Source organism: Anopheles darlingi, chromosome 2, assembly GCF_943734745.1.
Source record: "Anopheles darlingi chromosome 2, idAnoDarlMG_H_01, whole genome shotgun sequence".
Classification (NCBI taxonomy): Eukaryota; Metazoa; Arthropoda; class Insecta; order Diptera; family Culicidae; genus Anopheles; species Anopheles darlingi.
The window spans coordinates 82,316,549-82,331,152 of NC_064874.1; the positions used below are offsets into that span (position 1 = coordinate 82,316,549).

The following is a 14,604-nucleotide window of genomic DNA, read 5'->3' on the forward strand; positions in this document are numbered from 1 at the left end:
GTAATAATAACAAAAAAAAACCCCGAGAGGACCCCTCGGCCTTTCGGACGATCATCGGGGATTTTCTCTGAACAAAAATCAATGTTAACATTATTATTCCATTATTGCCGGTTGGTGGGCCGGTTGGAGTCCCCTGGAATGGTCGCTCGGGTCGCACGAGTCCCGGGAATGCGGAACCGTAGATCGATAAATGCATGATGATTTCGCATCGATGCGTTTTCGAGGACAACATTCGCTCCGGAATACCGAGAAGCCGTTTTGGAGATGAAAATTGCTTCCAGCTTTGAATGTAATGTTGGGCAAATATGTAACTGGAACTCTTCTCCTCGATGGCTAGCTGAAGCCGATGACCGGTGTCACCGTGATGCTGGTCATAATATGTCGAGAGCATAACACATGTAATACGCCTTTCGGAGTGGAATGCCGTTGATCACAACTGGGGTGACCATAACTGTTTTTCCGGGCAATGCGCCGTCGGTCAGTGGCCGTAGGGCCACCGGGGGTGCCGATCACACGGCGTTGACCCCATTTTGTGTCCCCAAAGCGCCGCTGGTCCCGTGGGCGCCGCGCCGCTGGTTGAGAAGAAAGAGTGACGCATTCTCCCCCCCCTTAATTTAGTGGAGATGTTATCGCAATTATACTAGATTGACAGCTTAATCTGTGTCGCCCTTTTGGAAGGACCCTCCCCCCTCCACCCTCATGTGCCTTCCACCACAGGAACGAGGCCACGCCACGCGGGTTTGTCAGCTGTTCGATAATTGTCTGTTTGGACAAATGACTCGCAAATGATTGAATAGCGAGAGCTCTAGAGTATCTAATTGGTGTCCACTACCACTCCGGGTATCCGTGTGTGTGTGTGTGTGTGTGTGTGTGTGTGATGGATTCGTGTGAACGATATGCGGTCCCGGATCGCGGTCTATTGAGTGTGTTTGTATGCGTCTGTGTGTGTGTGTGTGTGTGTGTGTCCGGGAAACGATTATGTTGATTAGCTGGCAAGGGGTGAAGAAGAGGAGGCTCCGATGGTGCCGCACAATTAATGCTGAGTTATGCGTTGAGTCCCTCCCCTGGGGGGGGGGGGGGGGGGGGTGCATATGACGCAGGATTTTGGTGGAGAGAGGCTTGAGCGGGAAATGAGGGTTGAGGGATGGTTGTGTGATTTCTAATTCAATGGGGAGTACGCACAATGGAGCGGAGTCAATTATGGCTCTTCATGATCTACGATTTCGTCGCTCGCACACCGGGCACCGGGCGTCGGGTCCACAATACTGGACGCAATCGTACGTATCACAGCCACGAACGAAACACATCCTTCTCGTCGTGCTGTTTGTAGCACTTTGGTAGAGAGAGAGAGAGGGACGCATTGCATTCGTTGGAGCGTGATTTTGGGAAGCAATCAATCGATGCTGCTCCACATGATGCTCGATACATTATCGGAAGCATTGAGATTCTTCATAAAAAGATGGTGTATATGGGTAGTTGGATCTATGAAATAGTGTTAAGCACGATATCTGGCAATTAGCGTTTATTATCTTGATGTGTTACTGAAGTTCGTGACTAAAGTGTTCATTTGATGACGAATGCTTGAAACATGAAGTGGAACGCAAAGTGAAGCATCACGCTAATGGCAGTCTTGTCAAACGAGAAGTTCATTACTGCGAGGCCAGATGTTGCAAGAGAATGATGTAATGCTGCAATGAAGACCTAAATTGATCTGTGATCTGCACAATTCTACTTGAGATATGATCCCCTCCTCGAAGTAATTCCTTCAAACAAATAGTCTAATCTTTCCTTCACCATCATGCAACGGCAAAAAAGGAACCACGAAAAGGGCATTGGTCCACGACGTTCCGGCGCATCGCTCATTACAGCTCTCAGAGACCTAGATTTCAAGAGACGATCTTCAATCCAATCGCGCGATCGAAAATTAGTACCCCACCACTAACGAGGTACGCTGTTCATCTTCGGCCCCCTTTCTGGCCGTTTTTTGCGATATGATAAATGGCCGGTGGCCAAAAAAACAGAAACGGCCAACTAACGGGGCCAATTCAACGGCAGCAACAGAATGGCAACAGCAGAACCCTTCCAGCGTGGGGCTCAATTTCGCGCCGCGATTCGATACACGGTCGCAGAAACGACGAAATCACGCCAACCACCCCGAAAAGGGAACCGACGACCAAGGGGTGTTGATGATTCCCCCCCGGGAGAATCGGGAGAAGAAACCGAAGGCCGAAAAATGGGTCAACATGATTTGAAGTCAGCAGCAGCAGCAGCAAAGTGTTGTTGGTGCTGGGAGCCTCGACGAAAGGAATGCGATTGCACAACAATTGCGCGCTAACTGTGAATGTGCCGGTAACAATTGCTAACAGCACCGATTGCTGGCTGGCTGGCTGCCTGGTTGGTTGGATCGCATGCTGGAACCTCATTTTGTGTGTTGGTGCAGAAAAGAAACGAAGAGAACCCATCTTGCTGGTCAATTGCGCGCCTCGTGTGTGTGTGTGCGCGAGCGCTAGTGGCTTGTTATGGGGGCTCGAGAAGCCGTTCCACCAAATATCTCCCCCCCCCAGACCCCTTTTTTTAACGTTGAAGAAAGAGAGTAAAAGGGCTCGACCACTAACCGGAGGAAGGAGAGCGATAGGTAATGAGAATGTTGGGCGTTAGTGAAGAGGCTGCTTTAACGAAAAGGCGAAGAAAGTTGCATTTAATTTTTAATCTTATTACCTACAACCGAACGGAACGCTCGGTCCGGTTCGCTCCGGAACGGAACTGGTGGCTCGACCGACTGTGGGGTGACCGCACAATTTGAGCGTGAATCGGCAATTGGATCGCATTACTATTATGAATTTTCGACCGTTCACGTTTCTTTTGGGCCCCTTCCTTTTTTTTCAAACCGCGAGAGGAACGGCAAAAGGTGCTAATTTGTTGCCGTTACCGGGCCGGGCAGCATAAGCGCGCGCGATGTTTTTTTCTTCCGTTGAGGGCTTCCATTGCAAGGCACCTGGCAGCGAACAAAAAAAAAGGGTACACTGGATATTCCATAAATAGGTCAACCAGATTATAACCAAAAAGCCTCCCCTCGGTTTTCGGTTTGAAAATGATCCAAATTATGCAGTTTGTGTGGCCAGCTATCCGTAACTGTCCGGCGGATTGGGAGAAGAGGCAACATCCCCCTGGGGGGGGGGGGGGGGGGGTATGAAATCCGTTCCGTAAAGCAAATAAATGAAAAGCCAAATTGAGTGCAAATCGTGCTTAAGATCGTTGTCAAAACAACAACGTGCCTGCCCAACGTTGCAAATGGCCACTAACTGGGTCTTGGGAGAGGTATCAATTGCCACGGAGCGAGCGCCCGTTTTCCCGTGGAAAATCATAATTTTCCTCATTTTTCCCCCCTCTCCTCAAAACCAAATTACGCCAAAAACTTGAAGATTGTTTATCATCCGGACCGGAGAATGGAGAGAGGGGAGGGGGCGGCCATCGTGCTTGACGAAATTATTGCGCGCGCTCCCCTCGAGCGCTCGTGCTCGCGGTCTGTCTAATTTGAAGCCATTAATCAAAGGGAAATTATCGTCGTCGTCGCTGCTCCGTTGCTGTCGCTATTGTTCTTGGGCACCCTGCATCATCATCCCAACCGGTGGGGGTGTGGGAAAAATCGAGGAGGAAGAGGCAAAAAAAACCGCCGGAGGGTAAGCTTTGTTTTGCAGAACTGTTTACTACCGTCGGCGAAACATAAATGTTCGTGTGAATTTCAACGAAAAAAATAAAAATAAAAAATAAAAAATAAAGCTCAAGGGATGAAGGGTAAGGGTTGCAAACGAGACGGACCAGAGGAAAGGGTAGGGAGGATCGCGAGCTCCAACCCCTCCAAAAAAAAAGGGTCACCACGGTGCGCATTATTCGCTCGGTGCCGCGGTGTTCTAATTTTTATTTCGCGCCCTTCGCACCCCCCGGAACAGCTTCCCTTCGGTAGCTTTTAAGCTTTTTTGAGTGGGGATGCAAAACCGAGAAAACCGATTTTTTTCTCTCTACTTCTCTCACTCTCTCTCTCTCTCTCTCTCTCTCTCTCTCTGTCGTCGTTCGTCGTTCTATCTATGTACCGCTTCAGTTGGTACTTGGGGTGTGAAGCATCCTTTTTACCGTTACAAAGCGTTACACGGTTTGTGACGCCGCGCGATCGGTGTCGTGGTGGTGCTGGTGGTGGTGGCCACTAAGTTATATTAAAATGCGCGCGCGCGCTTGAACCGGGCCCAACGGGTTGCGTCTTTACCTTTGGCGGCAACCTTTCGGTTTTCGGTTAGTCCTCCTTCTCGAACCCCCTTTTATTACCATAACGGAACGGGACACAAAGACAAAAGGTGGTCGCTCCTCAAAGCAGAACCGCGCTGCGGAAATGGGTGTAATGGGGTGGCTGGTGATGTCAGGTGTCAGAGCGGACCCCGGCATCTTTCTATTGTTTCGCTCCACTGTTGCTCCGTTGCTTCGGTTCGCCATTTTGCCGGCAGCCTCATTACCATCGATAAAAAAAACGCTCGTTGCACGTCGATCGCGACCACGCAACGCGTCGCGCGTCGTCTCGCGATTGCTGCTGCTTTCCTCGGCAGTAGCTATACCTGTCAGCGCTGGCAAAGGAAAGAACAATATTTCAACCTTTTTTTGGTGATGAAATAATTATCCACCATCCCCCCCCGTCACGACGAACCGAAATTGGCGACCGACCGGCAATGAACACAACCAAGCGAACGGAACATGGCGCACTCCGGAGCACCAAGCCGGGTGCCGAATATACGCGACGCGCTTTATGGCGTGGCTTTTTGATCTCTTTCGTCACGAGGCTGGAGCTGGAGGATTAGGGAAATGTGGAGCAATTTTCACGGCCCCCGTTTGTCGCCGGTTGGTGGCCGTCTGGTTTGTTTTTCGGAACGTCGCCGTCGCGGCGGTGTCACCCTGTGCGCCGGGGGAGGGGGTCGGCTGCTCTGCTTTATGTTGTCCAGATTGTTCATTTTCATGTTTCCGTGTGGCGTGGTTCGCTATTTGTGTGTGTGTGTGTGCGTGACCGAATGTCGCTTAAGTTTAAGCTTCAGCTCGCGCGTTGAGTGACAGTTTTGGGGTCCATTTTCAATGCGCTGTCGCCGGGTTGTGCTCGATTTCTGCAGAGTATCCTTCTGCTGGTGCTGTCACCTAGTCACTTTGGATACGCTTCTCCCAGTCGCAGTCTATTGTTTATTTTCGCTCTTATTTGCTTGGTGAAAATGTGCTGTTGAGCGTTCTCTGTATTACTCTTGATTAACATTTATTTCTTATTCAAATATTTCAATGAACCTACCATAACAAATCACATAGATGATCCATTTTACGTCTCTTGAAAGCTTTCTGAAGTCTTATCTCAATGAAGTCTTGTGTTATCTACTCGAACTATTATAAATTATATTATTATAAACAGAATTGAATATATAATTAGTCTGTATTATCTATCAATAATGGTCAATGTCCTATGCCTGCCGTACTTTTGACTATCAGTTTATACAACATGATAACTTGTTGCCAATACGGAATAAGAACTGAATTTGAGTTTAAAAAAAAATAATATTTCTTCCACTCTTATGCTAGTAACGACATCTTGTTAAAGACTTCATGATCATCACATTTGGAAAACATCGTCATGCAATTATGCTCGCCAACCAGCGCATTGAATTGTTTTTGATCTATTTCGTTTTCGGAAGGTTCTATTATAAATGTCACTTTTGGACCTGGTTTGACCTATTCGATGCTCATAGTTGCCAAATAAGTCTCTGTTGAAGTTAGTAACACATTTTCGATTACTTTATTGATCTCATTCTGAAGCAGCTTAAACAATATTCTAAGAACGATGTTATTTAGTACAAAAGTTTGAACCTTAATCACAATATCCTCAACGTGCTTAATGTCAAACGGTATTGATGCGTCACTCAAGGGGTTACCGGAAGCCACTCAATTAAGCTGTGCATCGTAGTGCATCCTCCTCAATCTTCTAATGATGAAACTCATTAGATGATGTTTTAACATTACATTTCGGGCATTGATAAACCGTAGAACACGATGAGCACGCGACCGGTTGATCAATCGGAATCGAAATCACTCCCCTCCGTTCCGCTAGAGGTTGTTGAACTACCTTCATCCTCCTAGATGAGCTTTCAATGCATAAAAGATTACAACAAACAAAGTACCGCTCTCTCTCGGGCAGCAGAACCGTTCTCGAAAGGTAATACATATTTAACGCATAATAATAATCGCTGGTCGAAGATCCAAAGTCGCGTCGCCTCGGCTCACGATCACCGCTAATTGGACAGCACATTTTGGGCCTCCCCGTGGATCGGGTTCGGATTAGATTTCATCGTCACCGATCGTCGTCGGCGTCTTATCACCCTGCCACCGATCCCGATTCCTTATCTCACCTTCCCGCAGGGGGAGCGTTCTGCCTCGGAGCTTTCAAACTTTTGTTCCGGGATTGTTGTCAGCCCGTCGCGCCTTTTTCCCGACGCACCACCGGGCAACTCTCGTGGCTCGTGGATAATGCAGAGAAAATGAATTCTGACAGCCAGAAATTAATGCTACTTTTGGTATTTCCACTTTACCGCTAACTTTTAATGTATAAATAAGCTCGCCTTAGCGGGGAGGGAGGGGGGGCATTGGGTGGCTGAGGCGTTGGCTGCTCGGACCGGCTGGCTGGCTGGCTGGCTGGACGGTCGGGATCGGGGTTTTGTTATGAATTTGTTAAGGAATCAACATGCAACAGCAGCAGCAGCAGCAGCAGCGGACCGAAAATAAAAGCAAGGGGGAAAAAAAACGAAAGGAAAGGAACGATGCTCTGAAGCCAACCGGCCACGACCAGCCAGCCAGTACCAGAAACGTTTGTCCCCACCCCTGGTTGGCATGCCCGGTCGGCCCGGGGGTCCGTGCTCGCGGCTCAGCGGATCCGCGAAGAAATTCAATTAAACTTTTGCAAGAATTTATACCGTCACAAACGCGCCCGCGCGCGGTGTTGGTGGTTGGTGGATGGTTTTGCGTTGGCCACAACTCGCGGTCCCCTCTTCTTCCGAGGGCCTTATCAGCATCTTTTCCTCCCTGCCTTACTCCGGGCTGTGGTTTAACGGTACGATGGCCACCGATGGGTTGCGGTATGGCCCGTCACACCACGCACCGGTCGGTGTACCAGTGAGGCGCGGAATTGGAAATTAGCCTCCATCCGTCCGTCCGTTCGTCCGTCCGTCCGCTCGATCCCAAGAATCGAGCACTCGAGCGCGGTTAATTAGAAAGCCGAGCAACTGAACGGCAAATGGCGATTGAACCGGAAATGGGATGCGATGAGTCGTCGTCGTCGCCGCTCGTTGGTTTCTTGGTGTCATAATTGCAGTGTAGCGCGTATGTTGTGCGCACCGCAATACAAACTGATAGCAGTAACGGTAGTAATGGTGACACCGCGGTTGCACCATAAGTGGCCTCCAGTAGGAACCGATTTGTGGGGAGGAACAAAAATGAGCTTTTTAATGTCCCATTTTCCACGGCGAAAGGCTTTCCGGTGTGGCCTAGTGGTGGTGGTGGTCGAATGCACTCAGAGCGAATAAGTTAATTTTGTTGCATGCCCCCACCCCATGAAAGATAAATGCACAACCACACACCCTTCTGTCCTGGAACACACAGAACAAACCAAAAAAAAAAGGACATCCGGAAGCATTGGTCAGCTGGTGGTGGTGCTGGTGGTGGAGTTATATTCGTGCGCACATTCCACCATTTGCTTTTCACGTATCCACGTTTTCACGATCCCAAATTTCCCGCATTTTCCCCCGTCCGAATGATGATCAAACAGCAGACGCAGAAAGAGGCGCAAAAGCGCAAAGCGAAATCAATAATCACAAAAAATGCACCACGAACGGACGATCGTTCTTTTTTTTTTGTTTCGGCCGTAATGATGTCGTGTACACCCCCCTGTTGGCCTCCGAAAATTGCCTCCCCCCCCGAAAAAGGTTCGCGTACGCGTATCCGCGAGGTGGGCACCAGCTTCGAAATGGTCAATACTTGGCCACGGCACACACACACACACGCGCGCGCGGAGTGTCTGTCTGTGTGGTCTGGTTGGTGAAGCAGCATCCGTTATCAGTGGAGCAGCTCGTTCATCCTCGACAGGACCGGCCGAACGGTCGTTCGGTCGCTCGCTCGGTACAACATCGAACAGAAGGCAGCCATTCGGTGTAGCCCAGTCGACCCAGTGTCCCAGTGGAGCCATTTTCGCATTCGGGTCATGCGCGACGAATGATTGCAGCATTATATTCAATAAAGCATTTTACTGTTGAATTTTTTAATCGTTCTCGAGGGCGATTTTTCGTTTTATGCTTTCGATATTGAAATCGTTGCCGCGTGGCCAACGGCACGAGGACCACGTAGGTGGAGGAGGAGCTCAGAACCCCCCCCCCCCCACGGTTGGTTGGGTATTGAGCATCTACTGGAGACTGTCTGGTGTGAGTTTTTTTTATTATTTATTTCTGATAACTTACTGTGTCCAACAGTAACGGGCGCATCCCGCAAACATTTGAGTTAATGTTTTTGATTTTAGATAAATGAAGTAAAATGTCCTTCGAGAGCGAGAGCGTGATATGTTTCCGGTTCCAACGGATGGGTCATCGAGTGTCATTTGATCGCGGCTCGAATTCGCCTCTCCATGGAGTGTGCGGACACCGTTTTTGGAAGGACCGTTCTGGTGTGTTCGGTGATCCAAAGAGACGGAACATCCCGGGAACATTGGAGTGTTCGCATTCGCACGTATTTATCTTCGATCAGACGTCGGAGACGGGAGGTCCTGGCACCGAGAGGATACCGAGGGAAAAGTACAAATATGCGTGTATACCCTTTTGCCCTGTGGACCCGTGGACCGAAGGCATTGCGAGTTCAAACCACCATAACACATCACACACACAGACACACCAGGATGGTACACACATGCTGGTGGCCTGGGGTAGCACCGGACACACTCCACACTGGCGCACTTTATTGATTTAGGCAGATTGGTAAAGGGACATTCGCAGGATCGCTTGACGTTTGAACTGCGGATCCACAATTGCTGGCGCTGGGGATTGGGTCTGGATGTTCCGTTTTTTTTATTCGTTTTTGAGAGGACACCACATGAAACAGAACACTCCGGTGGTCCAGGTCCGTGCTGTGTTGTCGGCATCGTCGTCGTCGTCGTTGTCGTCGGTGTTCGCGAAATTAGAAAATATTTCTCCTAAAAACGCTTCGCCCTTCGACTCGATAGTGGTCGCTAATTCCGAAGAGATGGGTCGTAGGGGTGAGGAAGAGGTAGAGGGTGCGAGAGCAATCACAGGACCATCCCACTCCTTCCCCCTTTGGTTGGTTCATGGCGTTGGCTGTGCGCGGCGGCTGTTTATTATTTTGACCGCGTTTGAATTCGATTTTGCTTTTTCCGTTTTCTGGCATCGCTTCTATCGCTTCCCCATAACCCACACCTGAGCCCTAAGGGGCCTACGGGCAGGATGGGAAACCTTGACCAACACGGACCACGCCACGGAACGGCACACGAACGTTCGGTCTGGTTGAAATTGCATTAACGGCGTGGCATTAATGCGGTTACTGCAACATACGCTGCCCGGACTGCGCCCGGAGGGCCGTATGTTCGGAGAGATAGTCGTTGCACCCCCCCCCCCCCCCCTCCTGGTCGTCCGGTTCTGGGGAACGGTGGTGGTGGTGCTCTAATCGATGCAGAGCAGCAGAAGCTCCGAGCAAGCACCACCGTCATCGGGACCAAATGCCGGTTTGATATGCCCCGTAGCGACATTCTCGTTTGACGTCTGATGGAGATTGATGTTCCGAGAGAGAGAGGGGAGGGGAGGGGTGAAGCTGAAGTGAAGATTGTGATGATTTCCTCCGAGTGTACCGAGGTGTTCCGTCGTGATTCGTGCTGCACTGGTTGATGGGCCTTTTTCTATGCTGCTGCAACTGGCGGTGTCGATGGCAGTGGCACTCGCTTGCAGGTGCTCGGTTTGGAAGCGATGCTGATGGCAATTTCGAGTTTGATTCTTGAAATCTCAATTTTGTGTAAGCGGAGGAATCACCGTTCAGGTGCATTGGAATGCATATGCACGTGGATGCGACTGTTCCGGTGACTGTTACACCTGTAGTTTACTCGAAATATAATCCCCGGCAATTCGCAAAACATTAGTGTTGAATACAATGCCTGTTTTTATTCGTTAAAGTGTTCGGTTAGGCTCCAAAATTTTGCAGTTTTTGCTGACTGAAACGGTTGTTCTAGTGATAAGAACGCGTGAGAAATGCTTTTGTAAAATAGGACCATTATCCTGTTAAATGCTTGACATCAAGACAAAAACGCAAAAAAGCAGCGAAGGTCTTTGGGTGCGGACATCAAACGAGACTTTATTTCCAAGAAGCATTTATGAAAAGCAATTTAATAAAAAAATATCTCCATAGCTTTGGCCAATAAATCTATCAAGCGAATGCGACGGAGTTGGAAAATAATTGAAAAGAACTAGTAAATATTCTCAGCGGGAATAGTATGTTTTTATCAAACGAAACAGCTTATCGGATTGCAACTTACACCGCTATTATACGAAAAAGAGGCGAATAGTGTTGCTCCATCAACGTTGTGAGACTGATAGTGATGATGTTTTGAGAAATTAAAAGAAAAGCCAGCTCTAGAAACTTTTCGAACCAGATGTATTGAACTTGTTGAATCAGCTGACAAAGCAGCCTATGAATCCGATTGCAGCTTAACTGCTAAGAACAATCAAAACGAATTTTCATTGCTGATCGATCATTAACTGTTCTAGTGCGTCTGGAAATTCGCTCATTATTTAAAATTTAATAATCTCGTTTATAAATTTTCATCATTATGACGTCTTTCGGTTTTGATGTGCAAATCATTTTTTTTAATTTGCGAGTTAGATGCTTTTATTAGCAATTCTTCCTCGTTTGTTATTGATTTTTGTAATGCAACGCTGCATTCGTATATTAGTGCTTCAAACTGAAATGAACATTTCAGCAAGGCGCCAAATGACAGTTTATGACAATTATCTCCAAGTATAACTTTAATTTATGAATATGCTTATCCAACAACAGAGCAGTGTCATCATAACGTATGCTTCCATCACTCATTAAAATGAACATATGACCACTGATCGCTTCTTTTGACACTGAGCTTTCGGACTACTTTCCCGTTTTTTATTTTCCTGAAACCGAATCAAGTAAATAGCTTTTTCTCATCAGCTCATCCTGTTCATCACTGCCATCCGCAAACCACGAGTGGCACGACGTTTTCACCCCTTCTCCTCCGTCTGCCACCGGCACACCACTGATTTCCATAAGCCGATGAAGCTATTTTCCGACACCTTCTGCCCCCATCCCACACCGCCCCCCGAGTGCATCGACCGGATTGCGCACGGAGTGAAACGCTTTTCCGAACCAAAAAAGAACGAACGAAAGGAACGAAAAAAAGCACACCAACGTGTTTGCAATTTTCCTTCCATTCAGCGCCTTCCACCACCGGGCCAAACATGGGCGTACTAGTGTACTCCACACCGTCCCCTCTCCCCTTTCCACTCGTAGCCGTGGGTTAGGCCACAATTGGGGTTATCCGAATTGATTCACGTAGCTGGCGTAGGGAGGAGAGATGTATTTTCTCGCTTTTCCCCGGGAGCGCACAGTGCAGTGCAGTGACGCCGGTTTGCATTTCGAGGTTTTTCCATCTCTTCCAGTTCTCTGTTGGTCACGTGGTGCCGCCAGTGCTCGTGGTAGTGGTGGTGATGGCGATGGTGGTTTTCCCCCCGTTCGGTCAGGTACTTCATCAATCTAATAGAAAAGCTATTGCCAAAATTGCAGTCACGCGAGATCGGCATCGCGAGACTGGCGGTGGCCGCGTGGTCGACCGCCGACGATTCACCACCGAGGCGCGCATGGTGCTGGATATTCCTTCATCCGATCACCGATGCGGTGGCCGTGGCCGTATTGCATTTGGCTGTTCGATAGCCGATGCTGCTGCTGCTGCGCCTTTGGTGTCTGTGTCGACGAGGTGGCTTTGGAATAGAATTTCAATCATGGTCACCACTAGCGCCACCACTACCAGAACCAGAAGGTACACTCTCCGTTGGTCGTTTGGTCGGTCGCGGTGTTGGATGCTGTTATCGGTGAAAGACATGTTATGGAAATGCTACGCGCTGAAACCACTACTCGACCGCCCCTTTTCGGCCCCGACCACGGACCCACCACGGACGAAAAGGCGGAAACGAAACCTGGCCGGCTGGATATCATTTCGGAACAAATAAACCACCGATCAGTATTTATGGTACCACGGTGGCCAGCAAATCGCACGAAATAGAAAAAGCACTCCCTTACATAAAACACACACACGAACGTCGACACACACCGACACCGACACGAGATATGGTATGGCCACAGGAAGCGTGGCCACAGCGCGCGTGTTCATCGACTGCCTTCCACTCGGCCGGTCGCCATAGCATCCGGGGTAGCTAGATGACAGCGGCATAACCGCAGCAGTGGTCCCGTAATTGATGGGATTTATTTGATCCCTCGGTGGGATTACCTTTTTTTTCGGGGCGAGGAAGAGTTGTTGTGGTGGTTGGGGTGAGCAGTCCCCGGCAGGCAGACCCAGGTTCTTATCTCGGAATCGAAAGTGCGGGCCTGATCAGAGCGAGCACCTGGTACGACCGATCTGGATGGCGAAACGGGGGGAATCATTTGTCAAGGCCAGGGTGATGGACATCATTTCGTGGTGTCTGCAGTTGGTCTGACATCGAGGACTACTTGATAATCACATTTAATTCACTGTTTTTTTTTTTTTCGTTATAGAATTTCTAAGCAACAAACCTCAAGGGACCACTCAATAGAAGGCAACTTATTGTTTTTCTCCAATTAATCTCATAATCACAATAAGCCCCAAAAACACAGGTGCTTGGGCAAATATTTGATCCCAATCACCCCAATGGGTATCCGATAATCCAGTGGACCAATAAATGCACTTCCATTCTGCTTCCATGCCTCAGTGTTGGTTGAGTTTTGTTTACTCAAGCTGAAAAGTAATTATAAAATCTTCATCGCACACCAAACACCGGGGCTTTTGTGCTGAGAAAAGTCCAAGTCCTGATGGTGACGTCGAGCTAGAAGCACATCTAAATGGATAATTGAATTGGAAATGCTCGAAGTGCTCGAAGTGCAATCCCTGCTCGATGAAGCACACTGGAAGGGCAACATCAAAGTGCGAAACAAACAAACCAGTGGCCCCGGCCCTTAGTCGGTGTCGGAGCATTCCAATGGAGGTCGTCGAACAAATTCCCTCTACAGTGGACGAGGACTGTGTCGAGCACTTGTTACAATTTTATCGCATCTGAATTGTAAATCATTCCAGGTGCAATGCTGGATTTCGTCTTCTGATTGTCTCTTCACTTGTGGGTCTTTGATTCTTGACATTCTTATCCCGAGGTGGTGGCAGAAATTAAAGCCATTTGCCAATGGACAATTGCTGTTTGCTGCTGGTTGTGGTTGGAGCACACGGAACAGCTCTTCAGTTTCGAAGCATTTGGAGTGATCGTTATTTGTACTGGAGCATTGCAAAGCTGCCTGTGATGCGTGTATGCTCACTGCTTGTCCTGGATCCCAATCAGGAATAATTAAATTCTTTATTGATATTGTGCTCTAGAAGCAATGAAGGGTCGAACTTCGTCAAAGAAAGGTCTCTCTCTCTCTCTCTCTCTCTCTCTCTCTCTCTCTCTCTCTCTCTCTCGCTCCTAATGGTTTAAAACTTCCCTCCGATTAAATAGTTTTCAAACAAGGTTTTCATTGAAATTTTTGCTCAAATTACTAAAAACCCACTGTCTTCGGTTTTCTTTGCAGGCAAATGAATATGCATCCTACCAGAACACCCTCGGCCGCCGCTCGACCCTCGTCGGACCGTACACGCACATGAGCAAGTACTCGTACCCGACGGACGTAAGCGTCAGCAGTCACTATGGTTACACGTCCTGGGGTTTGTGGCGTGACAGCCGCAACCTATCGTCCTCGCTGTACGCGAAGAAGCAGAAAAACATCAAATCCTTCTCGATTCTCCTGATGTCGGCCGCCTTCATCGTGGTGCTGGCGGTGCTGTGCGTCGCCGGGCTGGCCTTCTACTTCAGCACCTTCAAGACGGATCTCAGCGAGTGTAAGTACAAATGTGTGTGTGCACCGATTGTGCATTCACAAAACACGGGGCCCAGAGATAATGGATAACATTAGCTCGTGGATGCATCCACGATGACAGCTTTTAGATGAGTCCTGGCCAGCTGGATCCTGGAGCCTTGCGTGACATTCATTATGCTGTGCTTGGTACCCGGCGGGGGGGTCTAGCTGATGCAGCAACTGATTTAATACCAGCTCCTGTGCGCCACGTTCGTCGGTTGACAGTTTTTCTCTCGACCATCACCACTACCGAGGGCTATGGTGAGGGTTGTGCACTCCTAGTCCGCGTGTCAACATCATCATCATCATCATCGTCAACGTGGACACTATGTAGCATATCTCATATCACTTCACTATCCTCCGCCCAGAAAGCGCGCG

General features: G+C 48.8%; 1 protein-coding gene across 1 annotated transcript in view; it reads left to right on the forward strand.

Moving 5' to 3' along the window:
* Window positions 1-14,604, forward strand: part of LOC125959579 (mucin-5AC) — a 36,639-nt gene that overhangs the window by 14,900 nt on the left and 7,135 nt on the right. The window contains exon 2 of the mRNA XM_049692405.1: window positions 13,903-14,209. Within this exon, the coding sequence (XP_049548362.1) occupies window positions 13,903-14,209 (307 nt within the window). The remainder of the gene's footprint in view (window positions 1-13,902; window positions 14,210-14,604) is intronic.